The sequence below is a fragment of the Xenia sp. Carnegie-2017 genome, unplaced genomic scaffold (genome assembly GCF_021976095.1).
Source record: "Xenia sp. Carnegie-2017 unplaced genomic scaffold, XeniaSp_v1 HiC_scaffold_19, whole genome shotgun sequence".
Classification (NCBI taxonomy): Eukaryota; Metazoa; Cnidaria; class Anthozoa; order Malacalcyonacea; family Xeniidae; genus Xenia; species Xenia sp. Carnegie-2017.
In genome coordinates this window covers 7,708,932-7,735,385 of record NW_025813481.1, presented here as the reverse complement: position 1 = coordinate 7,735,385, position 26,454 = coordinate 7,708,932, and the positions used below count along the sequence as shown (strand labels likewise).

The window sequence follows — 26,454 nt, the reverse complement described above, 5'->3', positions numbered from 1 at the left end:
AAAGGATAGAAAAACTCTCGATGGAGGAGGTGTGAGCACCCCCACAAAAAAAAACAACACGTGTCCCCCATGTACAAAGGATAGAAATACTCTCGATGGAAAGAGGGTGTGAGCAGAAAACACGTGCACCCATGTACAAAGGATAGAAAAACTCTCGATGGAAGGGGGAGAGAGGGGTGTGAGCACCCCCACAAAAAAATACAACACGTGCCCCCATGTACAAAGGATAGAAAAACTCTCGATGGAAGGGGGGGAGAGGGGTGTGAGCACCCCCACAAAAAAAAACAACACGTGTCCCCCATGTACAAAGGATAGAAATACTCTCGATGGAAGGGGGGAGAGGGGTGTGAGCACCCCCACAAAAAAAACACGTGCACCCATGTACAAAGGATAGAAAAACTCTCGATGGAAGGGGGAGAGAGGGGTGTGAGCACCCCCACAAAAAAACAACACGTGCCCCCATGTACAAAGGATAGAAAAACTCTCGACAAAAAATATCTAACAGCAGTAGAAAAAAGTCAATGGGAGTGTTTCACAAAGGTTCGCACTGATTTTAGCTAAACCTTTTCTAGCTGTAACCTTGAATAGGTCTAGATTAGGGTTAGGGTTAAGATTAGGTATTATCTGTCAATCCAATGTCATCAGTGCCCCTATAACGTAATGAAAAATAAGCCATGCCAGGAAAACTTTATACGAAGGTAGTTAGGCCTGACTTTATAATTTTTATTACATGTAAAACCATGACATTTGAGAGTGAGGTTACCCAAGGATTAAGTGTACTCGAAAGTCGAGAGACTTTCCCAAACTACCCTCTCTCGGATTTCGAGTACATTTCATGACTAGTAGCCTCGCTATCATGGTTTCACTTTGTTATACTATGATTGCCGAAATGTTTTAATTAATGCTTCACACACTGAAAATGATCATGTAAATTAAATTTTTTTGTGTTTTTGAGAATACTTTGTGGTGTTTTTTATCATTCTAAGCTCAAAATTTGGGATTGTTTGTAATACTACAAGTACAGAGAACATGCAAGGTCGTATTGCTAGTAATACAACCTTCGAATTTGAATAGGTGAATTCTAATTCGGGAAATACGTTATAATTTTTCTTACTGGAACAAAAGAAATGGAGGCCACCATTGCATGATTAAATTTAAACCATACATCAAGACGCAACATACAGAAGAATTCATGTTGATGGAAATCACTAAAGTAGCCAAAGACAAACCAAATAGCATAAATCACAAACAATGACCCCGTACAGAATAAAGTGATTTCCTTTTCAGAAAAGAGCAACTTGAACAATGTACTTGAGTGTTGACGCAGAACGCAATGAAATAAAAAAATCACAAGATTAGATCACTGCCATGTTTGTTAATCGAGGGAAAAAATTAAATGCCCGATTTCTCGATTGCTATAGCGCCGAGGAACAAGTGAAAGCTTGTATGCTTAGAAAAAGCAAAAGCTTTGCAAATTTATAATAATCACAAATGGAGATCACCTTGTAACACAATTTATTTGTAATTTTAATTTAGATTTATCTACAAGAATTTGAATTGAATGTAAGTAAACATTAAAATTGTTTTTTACTTATTATAAGAAATCCCGATGTATTGTTCAAAGGAATATAATTTTCACAGCAATGTCAATGTAAAAAGGTTTTTAACTACTCGTCATCATCTTGATCGTCATCGTGATGCTCTTCATCATCACGGTCGTCATCGTGATGATCGTCATCATCTTGATCGTCATCATGATGCTCGTCATCAGCTTGATCGTCATCATCATCCTCGGCATCATCTTGTTCTTCATCACTGTGTTTGCTCAACTTCTCATGTTTTTCTTTTACTTGTTCTTCCGCATCATTTTCATCATCTTTCTCGCTATCTTTTTGGGGACTTTTTGAATCACTTTCCTTTGACTCATTTTCCTCTTCGGATTCACCATTTTCAGAAGATCTCTTTGATTTCTCAGAATCTTTTTTTTCTTCTTTATCATCTTCCTCATCAGCTTCCTTATCGCATTGCTTTGATTCTTCTTCTTTTTCAGGTTTATCATCTTCAGAAGATCTCTTTGATTTCTTGGCATTTTTTTCCTCTTCTTTATCATCCTTCTTCTCATCAGCATCCTTGTCATTTTCCTTTGATTCTTCTTCCTTTTCAGGTTTATCATCTTCAGAAGATCTCTTTGATTTCTTGGCATCTTTTTCTTCTTCATTATCATCCTTCTTCTCATCAGTCTCCTTATCACTTTCTTTCGATTCTTCTTCCTTTTCAGGCTTATCATCATCAGAAGATTTCTTTGATTTCTTGACATCGTTTTCCTCTTCTTTATCATCCTTCTCATCAGCATCCTTGTCACTTTCCTTTGATTCTTCTTCCTTTTCAGGTTTATCTTCAGAAGATCTCTTTGATTTCTTGGCATCTTTTTCCTCTTCTTTATTATCCTTCTCATCAGCATCCTTGTCACTTTCCTTTGATTCTTCTTCCTTTTCAGGTTTATCTTCAGAAGATTTCTTTGATTTTTGGCATCTCTTTCCTCTTCTTTATCATCCTTCTCATCAGCATCCTTGTCACTTTCCTTTGATTCTTCTTCCTTTTCAGGTTTATCTTCAGAAGATCTCTTTGATTTCTTGGCATCTTTTTCCTCTTCTTTATCATCCTTCTCATCAGCATCCTTATCATTTTCCTTTGATTCTTCTTCCTTTTCAGGTTTATCATCTTCAGAATATTTCTTTGATTTCTTGACATCGTTTGCCTCTTCTTTATCATCCTTCTCATCAGCATCCTTGTCATTTTCCTTTGATTCTTCTTCCTTTTCAGGTTTATCATCTTCAGAAGATCTCTTTGATTTCTTGGCATCTTTTTCCTCTTCTTTATCATCCTTCTTCTCATCAGTCTCTTTATCACTTTCCTTTGATTCTTCTTCCTTTTCAGGTTTATCATCTTCAGAAGACCTCTTTGATTTCTTGGCATCTTTTTCTTCTTCATTATCATCATTCTTTTCATCAGTCTCCTTATCACTTTCCTTTGATTCTTCTTCCTTTTCAGGTTTATCATCTTCAAAAGCTCTCTGTGATTTCTTGGCATCTTTTTCTTCTTTGTCATCCTTCTCATCAGCCTCCTTATCGCATTGCTTCGATTCTTCTTCCTTTTCAGATTTATCATCTTCAGAAGATCTCTTTGATTTCTTGGCATCTTTTTCCTCTTCTTTATCATCCTTCTTCTCATCAGCATCCTTGTCATTTTCCTTTGATTCTTCTTCTTTTTCCGGTTTATCATCTTCAGAAGATCTCTTTGATTTCTCGGCATCTTTTTCCACTTCTTTATCATCAGTTTTATCAGCATCCTTTTCACTTTCTTTTGATTCTTCTTCCTTTTCAGGTTTATCTTCTTCAGAAGCTAGCTTCGATTTCTCGGCACCTTGTTCCTCTTCTTTATTATCTGTCTTCTCATCAGCGGCCTTATCGCTTTCCTCCGATTCTTTGCTCACTTGTGCTTCCTCTTTGTGGACGTTTTTATTGTTTACATTTTTTTGTGGTTGTTCTTTGGCTTTATCCTCAGCAGTCGCAGTCTTTTCTTTATGGATTGCGTTGGGCATCTCGTAAAAATCTACAAAATTTAGAATTGTATGTGCAGGTCAACACATGGCAAAAACAGTCAGCATCATCAATTATTTTGCCAGGTCAACACATGGCAAAAAGTGAGAATACTGAAACTAGAAAAATGTTTCAACAAATAATTGATGCCATTAAACATAATCTCAATATGAAGTCAAAAAGATCACGTACCTTTGCCCATTTCTTCGTCTAGTTTATCGTCACCATGAAAGATTTCATAACCCAAAGGCAGTGCTTCACACAAAGTAGCCGCCGAAACCAAAGCGAATAAAACGTACAAAAAATTCATTTCTGAACAAAGGCAGTTTGGCTGTATCGAAGCTTGAATAGTAAGAATGACTTTTCAACGACACAGGTCAAATGTGTTTGTTCAAAGTTAACATATCGAGCGACGGGTACCCGCACTTTTACACGCTAACTTTGATCATGTCGTCATAGAAAACAAAAGAAAAAATTTAAAGCGAAAAATTGACCTGCTGATCAATACTGCAGTTAACAAAGGCATGTTTAAATAGCGTAAAAACACGTTCAAAGCAGACAGTGTCAGCCTGAGGATTTAGCAAAAATGTAGAATAACGGCCGCCAAATGTTCCTTTAGTAGAAGTTTGCCTAATTTTGCAAAGTATAATAACGCAGATGCATGACACATAGAGAAGATGGTGGCCCTGGAAACTATTTTTCGAGAAATGTCATTGAATTGAAAGTTTAAAAAATATCACATAATTTAGAAACCTTTTTATTAAAGGATTTTTAAATTTTTTTCTACAGTACTTTGACCAAAAGTCATATTGCGAACAATGAAAAACTCGAACACAAACGCTGTGCAAAGTCCTTGGCATAAGCGAAGGAAAATCGTATAAAACTGGCACGCACGATAAATGCTCGGTAGAGTTCACACATTGCCAAAAAATAGTGCAAGTTTCAAGACATCACCCAAACTATTGAGGGTCTATATGCCTTCTAACGCGCTTTCTACGTATACATCTTAGAGAAATATTATCAAAATGTAATACTAATAATGATAACATAATATAATATAAATTTAGCATCAAATTGCACTTCATTACAACCCGTAAAAATGGCCCAACTTCTTTTCGCTTGACTTCGTTTGAAAATATGTGCAATGAAGCAACGTGAAAAACCGTATACTTTGAAAAATATATGTGTAACAGGGTAGAAAAATGGCTTTGCTTGTATTTCAGCAAGAAGTTATGTATAATGTGTCTTTTCGCATTTCATGCGTTAGTATTTTGAACGGGTAGTTCTTAAGATTCAGTGTCTATTACGTCTTCACAGTAAAATACACGCGAAATATAAATTTGACTTTCCCACGGTATGATAGAGTAGATAGTTTACAGCTATTTTCACGAAAGCACATCTGCTAAAAAACCCTGACAGCAAACTATGAAACACAACAGTGCGCGCTAAAATAACTAAGCATGCGTGAGGTGTAGAAAAAAGAGATTTGCTTGTATTTCTAATTCGTCATTAATAAGTCAGTGAAAATTTGTGCAAAAATTCATCAGAAAATCACAAACGATTTATTTATTCACTAAATGACTTTATAAAATAAAAACAATAAAACGCGTGCGCTGATTGGTCTAAGGCCGTGTTGCATTTACCTGTGCAAAACACATCTGAGCTCAACCAATCAAATCCATCAAAACAATCAATCAGTCAAAGAGAATTTGCAAATCGATCATGAATACATTTCAGAGGAAAAATTAAAATATTTGTTTTTTTCGCATTAGTGTTATTATGAAAGAAATAAAAGATGTTTTTCGTGTTTGCACTGGCTTATGAAAACCTCGGAGACGTTTGTGAGAACTCTCGAGCAGGTGTAACCCTCGACCTTCGGTCTCGGGCTTGCACTGATCTGCTCTCCAGTTCTCCCAAAGGTCTCGTCGGTTTGCATAAGCCTGTGTAAACACAGTAAACATTTGTTATTTCTTAAGTAAATAATATTCACTTTAATTGCCTCGATTTCTCATTGACTGCATGAAAACAGATATTTTTTCTTGACTCTAGGGAAGGGCGCACATTAGAAAGATCTGGGAGTGTGACACCTGGAATAGAGGACGAACAAAGTCGGTTCAGTTACAATTGTGGATTTTTCTATCGCAGAAGGTGGAACCAGCAGTTTTTTTCGGGTGGGGTCAGGGACGGCGGAGCAACACATGAGGTGTGCGGGCTAAGTCTCTAATTCTACTATAGTGTCTTAAAAAAACACACTTTAAAACAACAACTTCAGCTCAGTTTAAACATTTTTTTGTTTTGCTATTGCAAAAAGTGGGGAGCTTCAGCCCTCACAACCACCCGGTTCTGGCGTCCATGGGGGTGGTGGTAACCACGTTACACTTGCAGCAAAAATAGAAAACGAGTTAAAGTCCTTACAAAGGAATACAAAAAAAATTTTGAATGTATGAGATTTAACAGTTTAATAATTTCAACATTTAACTCTTTACGTTTCCGAATTGGTGGTCCGTGTGTATTTTATGTACGCTAATTGTACAAACATTGAAAACTCGACTAGCTATGAGCAGCATATGCTGCCCTTTTGAATTTTGAACTGTAATTGAAAGAAATATAGGACTACGATGTTGCTTGGTATGGATATTTCGTTGAACATCATGCTTTGGGAGCGTAGCGCAAGATCATCTGGTTATTTTGGATTAGAATGCAATTCTCCTTAATCAGATTACAGAATTATTTTCCACGCTACAATGATGCGAAGTAATTTGTCGTCACTATTTTCTTACACTGACACTGAAACTTGTGTGTTATCTTCGTAGGCAAGAGCAACAAAACAAAAGCAACAAGAAAGTTGTTGTCAAGACAACTAGTTTATTTAAAATCATACCAATGTATAAAAACATGACTACCCACAAACAAGATATACTGTTTCCAAGTAAGTAAAACATGATCAGAGGAATGACGAATTAAGGCAGATAATTAAATCAATAATCACCATCATCCCCTTCATCTTCTTCACCATCATTATTATCATTATTATCCTCATCATAATCTTCACCATCATTATTATCCTCATCATCATCTTCACCATCATTATTATCCTCATCATCATCCTCTTTGTTATCATAAACATCATCATTATCGTCGTCATCGTCACTATCGTCCTCATCATCATCCTCGTTATCATCAACATCATCATTATCATCCTCGTTCCGATCATCATTATCCTCATCTTAATCCTCTTCATCAATATTCTCATCATCACCATCCCCTTCATTCTCATCCTCATCATCCACCTTATCATGATAATAATCAATTCGCTAACTTCAACCATTTTGCTAACATTTTGTTTTTTAGTAACTTCAGTCGGTATTCCAGCAGCTTGCTCTGTAGCCCGGCATTTAAAACAGAACGTTTTTGGATATGTAAATTGGAGTCGATGTTGCTAGTTTGAGTGTAAAAGTTAACGAACGTATTGCAATCGCAGCTTTTTCCAAATCAAGAGGATGACTGGCATGTGAATTCTGTATTCAATCAACATTTTAGCTATGTGAATGTTCGTGATATATTTTCAATTATTTATTAGCTGTCTAAAAGAAATGTCAATCAACGATCATTTCCAACCGAAGCCGAAATTCCAGCAGTAAAAGAAATCGGTAAATCCCAGTCCTTTCACGCATGTCCAAAACTTCATAACAACAATATTAGATACAACATACAGGACTTAATATATATAGCGAAAACGCAAGTGAAGACAAATTTACTAACAGAAAGTTAGCCGTCCAGTTATTGATACAGTTCAACGTTCGTCGCTGTTAATATTTAATGAATCATCTAAAGATCTATAAACACAAATGCACTTTTGAAAGGAAAATTACAGGTGATTTACGCATCAAAAGTCAGAAATTGATCATCGCCAAGTAAGCTATGATTCCATAAAACTTCGCTTGTCGAAAAACTACAATTAACTAACGACTGCGCTTTCGATAGTGAATCGCCAAAATGATGAAAAGGACCCAAATGTTCACAGCCATGATTCTGACTTTTCTCGCTGCCAATACAATGGGGCTTGAAGATATGAAAACGCGTGAACCGATGCCGCGATTTATTCGAAAATTGTTTCAAAAACTGTTCGATAAAGATGATAGTTTGCCAAAACAAAAAAGAGAAACAAACTATAATAACAAAGGTACGGAAGATTAGAAATGTCAGCAAGAAGTTATGTATAATGTGTCTTTTCGCATTTCATGCGTTAGTATTTTGAACGGGTAGTTCTTAAGATTCAGTGTCTATTGCGTCTTCACAGTAAAATACACGCGAAATATAAATTTGACTTTCCCACGGTATGATAGAGTAGATAGTTTACAGCTATGTTCACGAAAGCACATCTGCTAAAAAAACCCTGACAGCAAACTTTGAAACACAACAGTGCGCGCTAAAATAACTAAGCATGCGTGAGGTGTATAATATGAGGTGTAATTTATATCGATAGCTGTATGTTTCACCACAAATCTCAATACGACACTAATTCGTTCATATTTGATTTCGCTAATAAGTGAATGCCAAAGCTGCGAAAAAACAAATGGTCAACGCAATCCATATTGGACCTCACCTTGGCTCACCACAAGCCACAATAGACCCAGGTTACTTTGGTAACAATGGATATCTTGGATCTGTCACGCCGGTACAGCCTGAAGGACTGCGTTCCAAAATTGAAGGACATAAAGATAAAAAAAAAGGAAGAGTACGAACGACCAAAAAATTGTTACCATACGGACTCGGTAAGGAATGGATGAGTGGCAAGATGCCTTACATTTATGATTTCCCGATTAACGTCCATCAGAGAATGCCACCTTATTTTGTACGATGCATGGTTCCTAAAGGCAAGAACCGCTCGGCCAAGCGCTGTTTCGGTTATGATGGTGGTGACTACGGTCTTGGTCACTACAGAGGACTAGGACCATATGGCATCTGGTTTGGATTCCCGGGGTATGGATACCCGGGTTATGGATACCCGGGGCATGGAAGTCCGGAGCATGGATTCCCGAGTTATTTCCCAGGATTCATCGACCGTCCATTCTATGCATCAGCGCCTGGGCAAAAGTCTGCTAAAAAAACAGCAAAACGCTGGCTTGGAGACGGTTTTGGCTATGGTGGATTAGGAGTCTCGCCATGGCTTGGAGTAGGACTCTTTCCAGGGTTTAGCCAACTTATTGGTTACCCAGGGTTCGGGTACGGCATTGGTTCATACGGTTACCCTTATGGGCTGTGTAAGTCTAAAGTACCAAAAGGGAAAGGAAAAGGAAAAGCGGCAAGAGATGTTTTCCATCATACTTAGATGCTCCTTATCTTTCATATGGTTTAGCCAATGGAGCAGGAATACCAGGGTACGGGTTGGGTTATGGTCTGGGCTATGGCTATGGTCTGGGCTATGGCTATGGCTACCCTGGTCTTGGCTATCCATTTGGGTTTTACCGATCTAAAGTTCCTAAACGCAAGAAGAAAAATTCATCTGATAAAATCGATCGTAAGCAAATCATAGGTTTTCACCCGAGTACTTATGCAGGCGTCACAGGAAAATTCTATCCTTCACCATATCCAACTAGCTACTCATACGGTTACAATCTGGCTACAGGTGTTCCGTTACCCAACAGTGCAGGATTTGGCCGCAATGGATTATATCGTTCTAAGGTAACACGTGATAAAGCGAACACGAAGACTCGTGATGAGGACACGGGACACTCACAAAGACGACAAGTGATTGGATCAACAATAGGTGGAAATATTCACGGAGATGGACAAGGATGGGTTACCCGGGTTTTGGAGATTACGGTTTAGGAGGAGGATACAGTGGGGTACCCTTTGGGTTAGGGGGCACTGGTTTTGGAGTTGGTTTAGGGTTGGGTCAAGACTCATCAACAATGCTTGGGAGTAATTTAGTCCAAGGAGGATTTGGAGGACATTATCGCTCGAGTGTAAGGGCAGACAAAAGCAGCAATAACGAGGAAAAGGATTCTCAAACGACAAATTTGGAAGGTATACAAAATAATATAGAAGAGAAAAACAGCCAAAAGGCACACGACAGCAAACAAAAAGAAAATGATGAGATGCGCCACAAATACGGTATAGAATTTCTCAATTGACAATTGATTCATTGGTTTGACTTTCAAAATACTATACAACATTGTAAACAATGATTGTTTTGACCTTATTTGATGAGAGCAACTTTTATGAGAACAAGTCAAGGTAGATGTTGTGGCGATTCTCAGAGTTAGAGTCTGTGCGGAACATTGTATTTCATGAATTTTTTATTACTTTGCCGTATCAAAGTTTGCAGAGTGTGGCGTTTGTTAAAAGGCCAAAGAGAATGTCAATTTTTGTGGGTCGCACATGTTTTCAGATAAATTACATTAGGTAACTTTAGACAATACATTTATATAAGACTATACACTACAACCGTACATCCTGTGTCCCAAGTGCAGAAGTCACCATTTTACTATGGTGATAGCTGGGAGGGCACATTGTTATACACTTTGTATATATATAATGTGTGGTTTTAGTTGTAACTAAAAACATCACACCTAAATCACACATCACAACTAAAAATAAAAATATTTCACTTCATACTAATTCACAATGACAATAAACATTTCCTGTACACACAATACAATGACGTAAGAACCAGATAACAAATACGGCTAACCTGACGTTTACTCCTCATTTGACTCTGAAGATGACTACCGCTAGGGTTGTCGAAACGTCAGTCAACAACAACAAAAACAGTCCTTCTCAGGACTATACCAACCTGGACGATCGACATTTACAAACATGTAACGATACTCCAGGGTTCAAACCATTTACTGTATACAAAGTGTAGTATATTATATATATATATATATAATATACTTCATTGTTATACACTTTGTATATATATATATATATATATAGACTATACACTACACATATCCATGGGATATGTATAGTGTATAGTCTATATATATATATTACTTGTATAGTCTATATGTATAGTCTTACACTATGTAAAGTCTTGATTACTGTCTGTGCTTGAAGCCATGAATAACAACAGAATTACATTATGAATGTCATACACGTTGAAAATGAATCCTTTCTCGTCGATAAAATAGATAATAAAGATGAAAGCTCAAGCGGCAATTTACCTGACCAAAGCACGGAGGAAAGTAAATCCCTCAAAAAGAAGAAGAATGACCAGACAAAATACGCCAAACGGCAAACAGTCCCGATGCCTATAGCATCATCGCTTATTGATGGAGCACCATACTCATCACCTGTCGCAGGTTCACTTTCGGCAAGTAGAAAAACTTAATACCATATACTCTATACACTAGCTGCTGAAATTTTTAAGACACAAGGCGCAGTTTTATGAAAATTGGAGGACAACAGTTTCTTTTTTTTTGTTTCATTTTTCTTTTTAAAACTCAGCGCGAGTTGTAACAGGGTCCACGATTTATCCCATGTCGGTATTTTAACAGGAAGGTCAATAGTTCAACATTTCTTTTACATATTAAATGAGCTTTTCAGTAACAAGTACATTTAATGCTTTTAAAAACAACAACAAAAACACACGGGAATCAGGACTCGTTGTTTTAAAAATACATCAGTAAACACCGAGAAGTCAAATCGAAATCGTGACATTTTAAGTGTTAAAGACTCAACTACCAACTACCCTCGTACCTTATCATGACATCATGCCAAATTCCACAAATTTAAAGGTTCCACTGGTAACAGATCCAAGAATTGCAGCCAGTTCTCCGCCGCGACCTATATCCTATGCGTACGCACCGATGGATGTCCCGCCAACACGAAATATCCACGTTGGTTCCCCACGTGTAAAGGTAGATGTCCAAACCACGAGGAGATCGTCTGTGAATAGACCAAAATACTTTAAGGTAAATTAGCGAAGACAAAAACACTTTATCGTCATACATTGTTTGTGTAATAGCAGTTTCTTGAATAAAACAAAACTCTGATTTTGTACTTCTATCTCATACATTTCAGAGAAGATCCATAGACGAAAAAGATTTGAAAATGCAAAAAAGACAAGTGTCTCCAATATTCACGCCAGTGTCAGCCGAGCCATTGGGAGTACCCAATTTAAGGTAAAATTGAATGTTTGATGAAGAAAGGTGGGAATGGCAGATAAAAACTTAGCCTATTCCTTAGGTATCATTTGCAACCGTTTTCACGACTGTTTTTTAGATATCCAGAGCCACCTGCTGATCCATTTCCTTTTGGTGCTGGGTACGTGAAAAATACAGAAGTTTAAGAAGGCTTTGGCATAGCAAGCCTTGAAATAGGAGAAGACAATTAACAGTGATGGAATTACCGATAGCATCTGATCGATCAAAACTGCCTACGAAAGCTTAAAATGTAGAGTATTAACCAACGTCTTTTTTACAGATTTAGATGGCCATCAGCCGCAGTTCCCTCTGGCATGGCTCAAACTCCGTTCTTATGGAGTAGGTCTAACCTACCAGCTTTGCCAATACTGGTACCCAGGGGAATTCTAGGTGGTATGGCAGGCCTTGGTGGTGGCGGTGGTTTAGGTGGAGGCATGATGGGAATGATGGGAGGATTAGGAGGAATGGGAGCATTAGGAGGTATGGAAGGATTAGGAGGTATGGGAGGATTAGGAGGTATGGGAGGATTAGGAAGTATGGGAAGTGGTTCAGGTCAACTAGAACAACTTCTTGGTGGAGGAAGCCCTGGGTTAGCAAGTGGAATGCCGTCTGGGCTCCCTATTGGTGGAGTTAATGCAGGTGGTTTAGGAGGTGGCATGGGAGCATTAATGGGTAACACAGGAAGTGCTGGAGGAGCAATAGGAGGAGCCCAAGGTGGTTTAACTGCTGCATTGGGAGGTGGAGGAGAAATGATGAATCAAGGTGGATTATCCAGGTTTGGAGGGGGACTAGGTGGAGATGCGGCAATAAGTGCTGCATTGCCTGGCACAACATCAATGGGAGGTAAAAATCATATAAAAACTGTGTAGCTACTAACACCTACAATTTTATGCGTCATACTTGAAGACTTTCAAACTACCAAGCTTGGAGTATTTCCTTCATTACAGGAGGATTGAGTGGGGTACAGAAAAAGTCGGGAGTCCCAAGGAAGACAGAGACCACAAAGAAAGCGCACAAAGTGAAACCACAGTCAACAAAGAAAACCAAACAATGATTTAGGAAGGCCTCACAAAACTAAAGTTAAAGAAAACACAACAAAATTCTGCGTTTAACATACCTCAGCAAGATTTAGAAGAATTTGATTGTGTTGATATGTACAGCTAGTATTAATAGGCAGTGATTACTGTGTACGATTGTAGTTTCATTAAAAACTTACCGTCTACTTCGCTAGTTGAAAAGCTGACAAGACATTATGATATGAATATTAGAAATATTTTCTTAACATTTAAGCACTTCATCTACGAATAATTCAGAAACAAAAGTATTTCACATACAAAATTTATATCGTGTCTTCGTTTTGAAATCCTTCGATAACTGTCTTGAGCAATTAGCAAATGGTTCACTTCTTCAATTTTCTACATTCCTACCTCGGCAAACTGCTTCAGCAGGTAACGAAATGTTCTACATTATACGTTGGAGCAAAACAACCCAGAATGTTTTAACTGTTGACGTTATTGTTAGACCAAACGTAACAGTTTAACGAGTCTTTCGAAAGTGAAACTCCGCCATCATGTTTATCACTCTTGTGGGAAGGCTAGTTTTAGTTCCCGCCAAAGTTGAAAGCCTTCAATCCAACTAGTTCCAATCCTTCCATGCACGGCCCAACTAGTTCCAATCCTTCCACCACGGCCGCAAGTTCAGTAGGTAGCTTACCAAGGTTGCATATTTATTTTAGCGTTTTCATCAAGGCCGTGCGTCATAACGCGTGTGCGTCATTGCTGTGCTGCCGGTGCACACGTGAGTTGATATTTGGTATGTTATTTCAAATAGGTAATGAAACGGGTCGACCAGTAACGGATGTCATGCTTACTTTGATGTTGGTTGACCGCTGACCTCGACTACATCAAACTTTAACCCCATTGGACACTACTTTGAAAACGTGTGACTAAAACCAAATAGTTTAACACAATCATATGAGCCCCATCCCTCCGCCACTTTCCACCGGAAAGACGCACGTGCACCTCACATGTACAAAACCAAATCACGAGTCTAACAAAACTGTTAAGTACGAATGCAAAAAAAAAACAATCATAAAAAAGTCAAATTGTAAAAGCTAGAGTAAAGTACTCTTGCAATAAATATCTCTCACATTTAGCAAGGAAGCAGGTACATTGAAAATATCTAAAAATGACCGAGTAAAAACACAACAGTCGTGTAAATATACTTCAACAGTAAAACGTGAACATTTAAAAGATTATAACGACAGTTTACGATACAAAGAAACAGCGAGAAATTTCTTCGAAATAAATATATATGTACAGGTACATTACGGTATATCGACAACACTTTCACCTAAATCAATACAAATCGAGCAATTTATAGCCAACGTTGGTCTATCATTCGAGATAATTTATACACAAGCGACAAACGAAGGTGGTGTTGGCGAGAAAGGAGGGAGGGAGGGTATATTGTTATGGAAAGCAAAACCTGTATAGACAAACCATATACGTTGTGTGGAAAATGGCATTGGGCGTAAACGAGAGAGTTGCCGTTACTTTCAGACTTTTCAGTTCGGTGTAACATAAATTTACGTCAGGACTTAGAGCCTCTCTGCAGTCATAAATCAACTATCTCATTTTATAAATTTACACTTCTCTGATTGCGTTTCAACTGGCTACAAGAAGCAAAAAAAACAGATTGACGAGTTTGATTGTAATCTCAGCCTAATGATTATTCTCCACTTTTATATCGAATTGAATGATTTCAGCAAAATTTTCAAAATTTGATTGATCCTTTTTGTGTGGTTAAAACTGGACAGTGACATGAAACACAAATGCTTCACACATACTATAAAACCCATCAATCGGAAATTGAGGAGAAGGGCTCGCCTTGATCACCAACATTTGCTGCAATTATAGATCATCCAGAACAAAAGATGTAAGTTGTTCATAATTTTTTATAATAGACGGTTTTGAATATTTCATATAATACATAATAAATAATATAGGTCCCGAAATCCCTTTAGCCCCGTTTCTGACGGTCATCTCTTTGGAAGCGTGTCTTCCTTGCGCAATCGTGTTAATTCGTGAAGACAAACGGCGATTACACCACTTGACTCGACTTTTGAGCAGATTATCTCAGCGAATGACGACTCGAAACGCTTTAATCTTCTAAATATTCGGAAAGCAACGAAATTCATATATTCATGTCGTCAAACCACAACTTACAAAAAAGTTTATTATTTTTGGCAAAAAATATTGGAAAAACACGTGTAAGTTAAACTTGCTTTTCGAGTGCAAATTCTCGATTTAAACAATTATAAAGTTTTGTTTCAATTTCCGGCTTGCACAATCGTTTAACTCTTAAGATGACTACCACTAATTTTTTCGAAACGTCAGTCAACATCAACAACAACAATCCTTCTCAGGACTTTACTAACCTAGACGATCTACATCTACAAGCATCTTTAAGGTTGTCTTACACATTAGCATTCATGTCACGTATTACGAAACAATGAACGAGAAATCAAATAATTAAACATGATAATTATTACCTTCTCCCCGATTGCGAATATCTGGCTATGTTTCGTAGCACAAGAGCCGATGTTAGACGAGCAGATTTGGTCAAAGGCGATTCCTGTTCCGTCTACCAATAAAAAATGACAATGGGATGTGAAAATATCGACATTGCAGAGAATTAATATCCATATACTAACATGTAACAATTGCTCTTTTAGATTTAATAGCAACGGGTTAACGGAGGGATGTGGATGGTACATTGGACGCCCTTGAGGTGCAGGAGCAGGTGGTGTAGGCTGTGATCCACTGGGTTGATTAGTGGAACTGGCAGGTGGAGTAGTCTTAACGGGTTTGAAGTCTTTAGCTCGTGTGCAAGACAAATGACGTTGCTAAAAGATTGAAATAAGATATTCCAATGAATAGAAAATACAATAAGGTAATTATAGCGAGGTTACTGCATGTTCAAATTGTAATTAAGAAAGTAAAAATGAAAATTGCCTTGCAGCAATGAAGATGCGGTATACATAGTTCAAAGAGTTGATATTACAAGCCAAAAATTAAACACTACACTTGAAAAGCAATTGAACTAAATAATTTTAGATTCATCTGTTATAACACCAAAGTAGTCTTACTTACCCTTAAATGGAAGAGCAGTGACGATCTCGATCGCCGAACATGATTACAGCCTTCCCACTGACATGAAGTAAACATATGTTCCTTTGGTGCATGAACGCTGACCAAATGATTATATAACAACTTCGAGTTTGAAAATGAACTGGAACAAGAACAATACTGTCACGGACCACATTATTACATTCCTAACTTTAATGCTAATTTTTAACAATGAAAAGATAAATTAGTGAGATCAGTCTTCGTTTCCATGATATCTAAGGTGCTAGAAAAGCATAACAGGCTTAACTATGACAATTCACAAGAGAGCCCACAGATATCTAAATGTGTACACAGCGCCAGAAGTTTTCTCTTCTGTCATATTTCTTACCTATCACAACCAGCCCACAAACATCTAAATGTTGAAACCCCAGCGGGTGATTTCTCCACCCGGGAATTGCTCTCATGTTTCTCATCTTGTGGAGTTGAGATTCCAACCGTAGTACGAACAGCACTATCCGCAACCGTAGTTACAGAATTACTAATCAAAGTTTGTTCACGTGAATTCACAGATGGCAAAGATTCGGTTACGACTCCAGAAGATTCGCTTACATCCGCATTTTTTCTTGCCGCTAAAACAGCATTGACCGAACTACTATTGCCAACACTCATCGCAACGTCACCGGCAGCACTTCGACTTTTTGTACTCTCAAAGTTACTGACAGATACATTTGCATTGCTACCACCATTGCCAGCGATTTCAGTGTTGTGGTTAATACCAGCATTGGTATTGCTGTGTGACATATTACCAACTTCTCTGCTGGTAGTTGTTCCAGGATTATGGTTCTTTATAGGTTCAGATAAAACGTCCAGTCGAACCCCATTTACTGCAATCGGCAGCTTTGGCAAAGTCAAAGGAGGCTTCGCCTGCGTTTTTACAATTTCGTCCCAAGCCCCCAGACCTTTTTGCTCCGAAGACCCATTTAAGTGTGACGTGGTTTGCGATTGTTTTCGCTGACGCTTAGCAACGTTCCGTAACATTTCGCTCGCGACAAATGGGCCATTAATGAGCAAAGTTTGTTCCCCATCCTTGGCTGTGACATCACCCAGTATGGATGGTGGTCTTTTCTTAGTTGATACCAACCCACCAGGAAACACCTCATCACTCGGTCGTCTAGTAGTTGCTCGCGAATTCTCCACAACGGAAATAACTACTTCGCTGCATTCGGATAAAACTTTTGCAGCTGATTCTTCTTCACCAACGTAAAGAGCGCCGTTGACCGTGGGTCTGCAAAACAAAAAAAAACACCGTTAACTAGGATTATTATACAATTATTATACGGTGCAATTTGGATTGTGATTGGCTAAGAGCCTACAGATAAATCTCAATGTTTTGCCATCTGTTGGTAACGTATCATAAGATTAATAATTGTTGAATTCGGTTTTGCGCATATCAAGAATCATTCCGACCTCAGTCAGGGTTTTTCACAGAAGCTTCGCTTCGGCATATAACATTGACCTCGGTCTGAATAATTCTTGATATTATGCTGAAACTATCGTTATCCATCACAGTCAAAACCATCCTTAGAAAATATCCAAACTGGAAAAGACAGAAGAACTCGTAATTAAATAAATAGAAAAAAAAATCTCACCCATTTGCAACGGGAGCGCTTGTTTGCAATGGAGAACACGAGTTTAAAGTTTTCGACTTATCCCCAGTCCCATTCACTGTTGCTGTTTTATCGATGATGTTACGATTTTCGTTCGAAATAGTTTGAACACGTGTTTTCACGCTATTGCTGCATGCGTTCATGGTGTATCCATGGGCTTTACTGTTGTTGCTCGCGTGATTGCCATTCGTTTTGCTAGCAATATTAGAGACAGCACCTGATTGAAAGGAACTAGGAATTGAAGTCACCCCCACCGGGCTTCCTTTCGAAGTCGAGTTGACGCTGATTGGTTCATGACTTAACGACGCAGGAGCAGCTAAACGTGAAGCCGTGTTTGAAACAATGGAGCAAGAAATCGTAGAAACATTATTTTGAACACCTTGTTTTGAACCGGCTAAACTTCCCAAGTACTCTGAAGCACTCATACCAACAGGCAAAGAGGCAGAGTTTACGGGTCTTACATTCGATTGTAAACTAGCAGACTGTCCACCGGCTGCGAGTATTGCGTCATGCCTTTGACCACGAAAAGGAGACTGTGGACGATTGGGAATATTAGCAGCCGCTGGCGATGTGGGTAATGTTCTAAAATGACTAGGATCCATAGGGGCTGATGCAGTTTTCTGCATAGTACGGGTTGAAGGTGGCAAACTTGCCTGCGGTAAGGGGGCAGGATGACTTGCAGGCGCTTGCATGAAGTATTGACCAGGGGGCAGCTTACGTCTCATCCCCACAAGAGCATAAAGAGTTTGACCTCCACCAGACAATTTAACGATTTGTAAGTTTGGGAACAGAGACCTTTTCGGACAAGAGAAAAGAAAAAATATATACCGATTTAGACGCCACGATCACGTGTAAAAGAGCCGCTCATCCAACAAAGAAGCGTTCCTTACCTGACAATTTTGAAGAACGAGGAAACATTGAGAGTATTCTTCGCTGTTTTACCACAAGACGTCATGTAATCCGCATAAAGATCACGTTGAAGTACAGAGCTCGAGGAATCGACATCATAAAGATTACGAAGCCTATAAAATCACAACGTAAGTAACAGCACAGATCGCTGAATTACAGTAAAGCCTGCTCCACACTTACGGACATATACATAAGCATAAGCATAAGATCAACATAACTCTTTGTGCTTATATGCTAATGTTATTGCTGGTGAGAACACGTATGCTTATCCTTGTGTTTTTTAAGTGATGACCAGACTTAACACCTTTTCCATTTTCGGTATCAGAAACGTAAGATATCATTGTGCATGCGCAGTTTGAAAATGCAATATTCAGCATTTCCGGGCGATTCGCATATTGAAATAAAAGTTTATGCAATATCAACTATAAAGCTGCTACGTACGTCAGTAGACAAATAAACAATAGCTGACATTGTTAAGACACATACTGTTTTGATAAGTTTCAGTGCGCGTTACCTCTAATGTGGAAATTGGTCTTAAGCAAGAGGATGATGTAATAAATGATCCACACATCATCATATTTGGTAAGATCAAAGTAAGAGTCATGACATGTTCGTCTCTTCCATTCAAAAAGGTTTATGGCAACCTTTCAAAACATGCACAAAACGGGTGTTCTCGGTTTTTGTATTTCAATCCAACAAAATCCAAATGCATCCTTTATTCTTTAAAATTCATAGGAAAATGGTACTCACCAATGATGGGCGATAACCTCGGCCTCAGCATCCGAAACATGGCTCGCCTCTGTTGTGCTGCTGCTTGCAAGCGATTTTTGCTGCAAATGTTTACCTGCCGACGCAGTAGATGAAACTAGAGATTATAAAAACAACCGCATGTCACATTAGGCTAGATCTATAATCAAACTCTCATTAGCGCATTGCAAGTGAGCATGTTTATACATACGCACCTACTACAGTCCCTTGGTAGTTATCCACCACTTTCATCTCAGCCAACATGTCGGCATTGAAAGACTCCACGCAAACGTGGAGTATAGCAACAAGAATTTCTAATATTTAAAGTATTCAATGTTAACGATGTTTATTCAGAACATTATCTCTTTTGATCTTGTAGGCCAAATAACTTTATAAGCTGAATATGTTAATTTTATAATAAATAGTTTTGTCAGAAAAAGCAGCAACTTTCGTGTTGACCTCGGTTTTGACAATCAAAGAATTTAAACACCGATTCGCCACACCAAAATCTTACTTTTGAGAAAGTACACAGAACAATTGTTCGCTTATTGAGAAAAAGTTGCCTGGCACTCGTTAAGGCCACTTAGAAATGCCCTTTTGGTGTATCCACTTTACATAATATCCTTTCTAAATCCTCTCTTTAATGAACTTGCAACATGGTGGATTAATATGGGAATTTCCACCATCAAAGAGCAATTTGATCTTGAGATTCAAATTCAAAAACAGACTTGGTTTGTAATACTTCGTCTTCATTTCAAAAAAGACATTCCCATATCTATTTAAGTATGTGCTAACTTGAATTCATGGCTACTTTACGCAAGAAACGGGAGTATGCAATAATAGGTTTTTACATCGTTGTGAAAATAACAATCCTAATTAACTTCTCGTGTTTAAAGCGCAAAGCGCTATTCATGAAACAAAACATGCCACAACTCAACAGTGATGTAAAAGAAAAAAACTGGTTGTGTGCTACACCAAGTATTTCATCACATCGTGATTCAACTGTCTTAGACACAAACAGTGGCAAACCTTTGGGAGCGTACATGAAAAGACACAAAGACACATTATTGCATGAACCAACAAAAATGTCTTTACATATCTTTGAAATAAAGACGACATGGCACCTAGTCTGTCTGTGTACTATTTTTCAATGTGAATGTAGAAGTGGTGTAAAAACAAACATTCGAGAGCCTGATCGTAAGAGAACAATATCATATTTCTTCAGCAATGTAGTAATTCCAACAAGTCATCATTGAATTTCGTTTAAATATTCCCAGTCTCGCCTCCACCCTGGGAAATTTAACATCAAACTGAAATAACACTACACAAAAACAAGGTAACCATATCACAGAAAAAATTCCTTAATGAAGAGGGCTACAACAGCCTGTGGAGGATGACTAGTTACGGGACCTGTAGGCTAAGACAAAGTTGTGGGCCTTGAAGAAATATTTATGAACTAATCCAAACCCTAAGTTTAGTCTCCTGACGACGTTTGTGCTCCTAACGTTTCTTTGCATTTCCTGGCTTGTGTTTATAACCCATAGTGTGTAAACAACATGGAAAAGCTCATTTTAAAGTTCAAACAAAATTTCGAAAACCACTTACATGACCAGGGTAACCTGGGAAAACCCACTATATTATGATTTCTGGGCATTGTGCATTTAAACAGTAGATAGTACGAAAGCTATTTTTCCTCAATATTCAATCGCTTGTACAGTTTTCAACAGCATAAACAGTTGGACCGCTGAGAACATTTAGCTAGTCTGGAATAGCAAAAACTAAACACTAATTATGTTTAAATACTACGAGCCTCTCCGAAGCTCGGGCTGTAGGCTTAAGCGTACCTAACCTACTCGATAATTTGCAACTGACAACAGCAATAGTTAATAACCAAATGCGTCGTAAAGATAATGAAAGGCCTAATAGCATCAGCACTACAGTCTACTATAAACAAATGATTTCCACATACCGATACTCTTTTCCACAGCTACGACATAATCACAGGGAACTTGACCAAGATTAGTTAACTGGTAAAGCGCTTCAAGTGATGCTATTAATAGCTAAATTTAAAAAAAATCCTTCGTACTTTTCAAAAAATTCAAAATTTCTCGGAGGCAAAGTTTCCGGAGTGCAAGACAAAACGGGAACAATCAGCCATCGGGCCGTGTAAACATTTTTCTGAATCTCATAATCAAAAAATTCTATTCATGAAAGAAAAAGAAATCTGGAACATGAAGTATATACCTGCACGTCTTCCAGAAGCAAAATAGTCACGAGAACCTCGTAGATTCGCACGTCCAAAGCGTTGCATATAAACTCGTGGTTCTCTTCCCTGAGGCATAATTTCCGTAAAACGTTGATGGCTAAATGTAAATACAACAAAACCAAAATGTCATTAATCATACTCTCGTCTCGGCGGAGCCATTGTAATCGCGATAGCTTAACGTGTGAAAATTCAAAAATAAAGAAAAATAACCTCGAAGACTATAACCATATACATTGTCAGATTCTTTAATATCATAAATACCATATGTACCTATGACTCATCCTGAACGACCGAACATCGTCCTGTGGATGCCACATCAATTTTTACAAAATGTAGCTATAACAAGCACTATTATTGTTCAGACGTTTCAAATGCAACTAACCACAAAGCCTGTTGTAGCGATCACAACCGTTGAGATAGGAGTCGATCATGAAGAACAACAGTTGCGAATTCAAAGATTCGACCGGCTCTAAAATCATCTTATCAGCGAGGTTCGCAATGGTATCTGTCGCCAGTTTCTTCAGCGAACCAATTTTGCTGTGAAGGCACAGCATCAAGAACCTTGTGAAGCAAAGAAAAACACGATTAAGAACGTAGAGAACGTCGAGATATTGAAAACAGAGTAAAACCAAAATTTTTACCTTATGCACATTGGATGTGAGGACAGAACAGAGGAATCGGTTTTGTCAAATGAAAAGTTATGCAAGATGGTGCAAACCTAGAACAAGAAACTGATTATATCTAAAATACATCAAGAGATGAAGATCACCAAAATGTATTTATATAAAAAAAGAAAAAAAAGTTTGTAAGGTAGACGAAAAAATTCACAAAACTAAATTTTCATCCCAATATTGTACTTTTGTGAATTTTTTCTGCTACCTGTATATTTACGTTTTGCCTACACACATCGAGCACTGTTATTACGGAGAATCAAAACACAAAAACTTCCTATATATGTATAAATTTATATACAACGAGTATAACAATGTGCCCTCCAGGCTATCACCAAAGTGCAATAATGGGGATTCCTGCACTTGGGACACAGGATGTACAGTTCACATATATACATATTTACAATAAATTGCCGTACACAATGCGCAAATTCCTCATGAAAAACAAGATCCAACCATATCCATGTAATAGGTATGTACCATGCAAGTTCATAAATATTACCTGTAGCACACGCTGTAGTTCAAAGTCTTTGTGAGCTACACTCTGCTCGAGATTGAACAAACTGTCCACATCATTATCTTCATCTTCCACAGCAGTTTCCTCTTTGAATGTAGGCAGAAGTTGTTTGATCTCTTCACAATTTAAGACACGTTGCCAAAACTAAAAAATAACAAAATTAAAAAAACTTGTAAAATTGATCTAATGGTTCAAATTTTATAGATATGGCAGTGCATGCTGTTAGTGGCCAGGGGGATGGGGGTGTTGCATGCTGTTAGTGGCCAGGGGGGTGTGTGTGTTGCATGCTGTTAGTGGCCAGGGAGGTGTGTTTAAATAAACATACATGTTTGGCCATGTCATGTTCCCTTAAAATCAATTGAAAAATACTTTATATGTGGGACACGGAATTTTACCCAAAAAAATGGTTCATAGAAAAAGTGGGGGGCAGCGGCTCTAATGTTTCCTCGTCTCTGTGGTCCACAAAGGCACATCATTAATTAAAAAGTATCAGGGTGCAAGGTGTCCCTTCACTACTGTTGACAAACAGAGCACGCCAAAGAAAGCAGCAGAATCAACGATCTTTTAAATCTACCTTGAGAAAATCCTTTCCTGAATTTTTGTACCATTGCAGATAGAGATCCCTTGATCCACAAGGATCTGTAGAAATATATAAAAACATCAAATCCATAATTACATGGAAAATGACAAACAACTCAAGCTATCATTACGACATGGTAGTACCTTCATCAAAAATACCAACATGAGCCAATATCATGTCAATAACAGAAGGCGCCTATAATAAAATACATAAGAAGCATGTACATGCCACAATTGACAATATCTGTGTCATATTTTTCAACGGCAAATTGAACCAAGGCAGTTCTTACCTTTACCAAGCTAAACACAGAATTATTCACATTTGATAGCAACATGCAAATATTCATTGCAAAATCCACTTCGTTGGGAAGTCCAGATTGTAAAGATAACACAAGCCGTTCGAAGTTTCTCAAAGGATCTAGAGAAATTGATAAGAAAAACTATGGTAGGTAGTCTCTAAAATAATTTCACAGCATTCGAGTCAATTCGACCAAATTCATTATGGATGTTATGGATGTCAATTCACTTTGACCAAGAATGAATTTTCTGAGGGGTGCAATGGGTGTTAACCTGAAATGAATTGCTCAGCTGTCTATGAAAACATTTTAACCCACCCCTCCACTGGATTTTATTACAACTTTCTACACTACTATCTTATGGCTGCACTACCCAACTTACTTGGTCCTACATCACTTCTTTACCAGCTCACCCCCCCTAAACTTTTTAGCATCACCCCAGCACAAATACATGAAAATCTGTGAATGATTTTGACACCTCTAGTTGAACCAAAGCAAGCTTCTTTTCCAAATATGATTCAACATCATACCTCTGTCAAACAATTGAGGAATGACTTGTGATGCATTGTTAGCAAGACTCCATAAGTTAGGTCGTGGTAATGAAGTATCTTCGCCATCCTCTCCCAGAAAATATAGCTTTTCGAAACTTTGAAGATAACTTAAAGCAAAAGAAGTAATCATCATTTTATTTATAAGTCTTTGGTCATGCAGTAAATAGGTTGAAGCAAAGTCCAATAACAGCAAAGCTATCGATAATGATGGACCTGAATGACAGTTTCAAAGCTCAGTAAGTACTTATGTTATCACAAATGAAATTAGTTTGTTCATTGATTGGGGGAGTAGCATCCCCAATTGTACATCTTTTTTGAAAGCAAAAAGTACAGTCTATTATGTTTTCAAGTTGTCTGTAAAAAAAACATGTAAATTCTGTAAAAAGATCTACAATGGCAACCAGAGAATTATATATCTCTAAAAATGTTCGACAAATTGAGAAATGAATGAGAGATAACAAAACCTAATGAATACCAGCATTTTTGAATAACATTTGCTATCATTGGCGAAAATCCTGTCTTAATTGGGGGATCATATTCATATATTCTGCTATGCCTGGCTAATTTCTTTTCAAAACAATTTCACTTTCAAAAGAAATCAGCCTGGCATAACTGAATATATGAATATGAATTATTGCAGGATTGACGTCTATGTTTGCTATGAATAAGAAAAAAGCAAATGTGATTACATTGCTTCTTATTATTTCGTGAGGAATGTTCCATATTTGAGTAACACTACTTCACTGCTTGAAAAAAGCAACAAAACATGATTTTGAAGACATTAACTTTCAATTTCAGTTTTCATTTGGAAATTTACTATTGAGTATCGACTACGATTTCAATCACATAGTTCACTACAATGTTCATATTGGTTAATATATTTAGACAACCAATCAGAGGCAAGTTTGAAGGTCAATATTGAATAAATGAAATATTTGAATACTCATTTAAATATTTGATGACTTAAATGTGTATATAAAGTAGTTCTTAAAAAAGTTGAAATCGAGAGTAGAAAAGCATATATTTGGCTGCAACTTACCGAACATACAACTGCCTTAATGCAAATGCCGAGTTAAGGCAGCTTTGAGGAAGGTTAAAGTTCTTTGCAACTTCATGCCATTTACAATCGTCAGTCACCTACAAAGTGATGTTAAATAGAGAAACAAAAATGAAAAAAGCCCATATAAACCAAAAGGAAAACAGACAATACCTTTAGACAACCACCAAAATTTGTCACTGTTTTATACAAAAGATACAAATCAATGTCCTGTCCACCAAATTGAGGTAATTTCTTCATTGGCATACTAAGTTAATTGGTAAACAGAAAAAATCACATCATTTTTTAAGCATGGAATTTTAGTTACTGATCAACATTAACTCACTCTTTTGAAGCTAAATATCTTTTCAGCTTATGCATGAACTCGTTGTACTCGCGTTGGTACTCCAAGGGATTCTTTCTCGTTCCCTCTGCCATTTGAAAATCCGTCCGATGATGAATTCAATTTGATTTCATGAAATGTTTATGAAAGGCGCGAGAGATTGAAATTTTGATCCCTCATATATTAGCCAATAGTATCTCAAATATATTTGACTCAAGACCCATCGTATACCATAACCACACTGGAATTACTACATCTTCAAGTAGAATTACCAAAAACACGGATGAGCTTCTCTGCTGTTCAAAAACTCCTCCAATTTGCAACGAAAATTTGTACTTTACACTATGACAGTTTTCTCAACATTAAGACAATAAACGAGAGCTACACAAGTCTGTTAATCACACCGAAATAAATATGACAGCGAACTTAAGGTGCAAGGAATAAGCAGTGTGACTTCTGATCCCAAGAGCGGGGGGACGGATGGGTTCCGGTGGCGAGAAAAATGTAACCAAAATATTCAAAATTCGTGGACAATAATAAAGTAGAAATGATAATCAAACCAACTCCACACTAGTTTCAACTGAACCGCATGTTGTGAAGAAACAGCGCCAGATTCCCACGTTTTTCTCCGACGAAATATTAAACTTGTTCACGGGCAGCAAAATGATTAACTTGATAATGATTTATAGTTGAAATTAACCCACAAAATGCGCTCCAAGTCTCACGATTGATTTCAAAAGCGTTCCGACTCTGGTGATGCGAAACAGAGAGTTGAACACGAGAATACGAGACCTCGTTTCAATGCGTTGTAAGAACGTAAGGAGAATTCAAGACTTAATCAGCATCACTAAAAACATCTTCGGAAGAAGAATGATATAGACTTGTCTTCTTTGATTCGTTTGTTCATTTTCAATAAATTTTGAAAGACAAATAATTAATTTTGATTAGTTGACGTTCTAAATACTGCATTTATCAAACGGTAAATACTAG

At 37.6% G+C, this 26,454-nt stretch overlaps 3 protein-coding genes across 5 annotated transcripts; 1 reads left to right on the top strand and 2 right to left on the bottom strand.

The window, feature by feature from the left end:
- Positions 1 to 1,498: 1,498 nt before the first annotated feature.
- LOC124439391 (glutamic acid-rich protein-like) lies at positions 1,499 to 14,079 on the bottom strand. The gene is given in 6 exon segments (XM_046989615.1): positions 1,499 to 2,534; positions 2,537 to 3,612; positions 3,792 to 3,963; positions 6,581 to 6,757; positions 13,774 to 13,810; positions 14,072 to 14,079. Coding segments are annotated over 6 exon segments (2,337 nt in total). The 3' UTR covers positions 1,499 to 1,667.
- LOC124439568 (translation initiation factor IF-2-like) lies at positions 7,446 to 13,094 on the top strand. Of its 3 annotated transcripts, none has more exons than XM_046989824.1 (8): positions 7,446 to 7,782; positions 8,150 to 9,716; positions 10,739 to 10,920; positions 11,345 to 11,521; positions 11,631 to 11,731; positions 11,832 to 11,873; positions 12,033 to 12,595; positions 12,700 to 13,094. In XM_046989824.1, the coding sequence occupies exons 2-8, from the start codon at positions 9,398 to 9,400 to the stop codon at positions 12,804 to 12,806; spliced, it is 1,491 nt and encodes a 496-aa protein (XP_046845780.1). In that variant the 5' UTR covers positions 7,446 to 7,782; positions 8,150 to 9,397; the 3' UTR covers positions 12,807 to 13,094. The 3 variants fall into 3 exon arrangements, with proteins under 3 accessions (XP_046845780.1, XP_046845782.1, XP_046845783.1); XM_046989827.1 differs by having other exon boundaries at positions 7,447 to 7,782; positions 8,150 to 9,629; XM_046989826.1 differs by lacking the exon at positions 11,832 to 11,873.
- On the bottom strand, positions 13,941 to 26,218 carry LOC124438910 (AT-rich interactive domain-containing protein 2-like). The gene is made up of 21 exons (XM_046989103.1): positions 25,468 to 26,218; positions 25,296 to 25,389; positions 25,125 to 25,222; positions 24,065 to 24,192; positions 23,529 to 23,656; positions 23,383 to 23,434; positions 23,234 to 23,298; positions 22,645 to 22,803; positions 22,113 to 22,189; positions 21,854 to 22,032; positions 21,450 to 21,568; positions 21,175 to 21,265; positions 19,421 to 19,519; positions 19,209 to 19,323; positions 18,440 to 18,571; positions 17,532 to 18,344; positions 16,271 to 17,167; positions 15,907 to 16,045; positions 15,468 to 15,659; positions 15,306 to 15,397; positions 13,941 to 14,922 (listed from the first exon to the last, which is right to left on the bottom strand). Exons 1-21 carry the CDS (start codon positions 25,557 to 25,559, stop codon positions 14,793 to 14,795), a joined length of 3,891 nt encoding a protein of 1,296 aa, XP_046845059.1. The 5' UTR covers positions 25,560 to 26,218; the 3' UTR covers positions 13,941 to 14,792.
- Between the last annotated feature and the right edge of the window lie 236 nt (positions 26,219 to 26,454).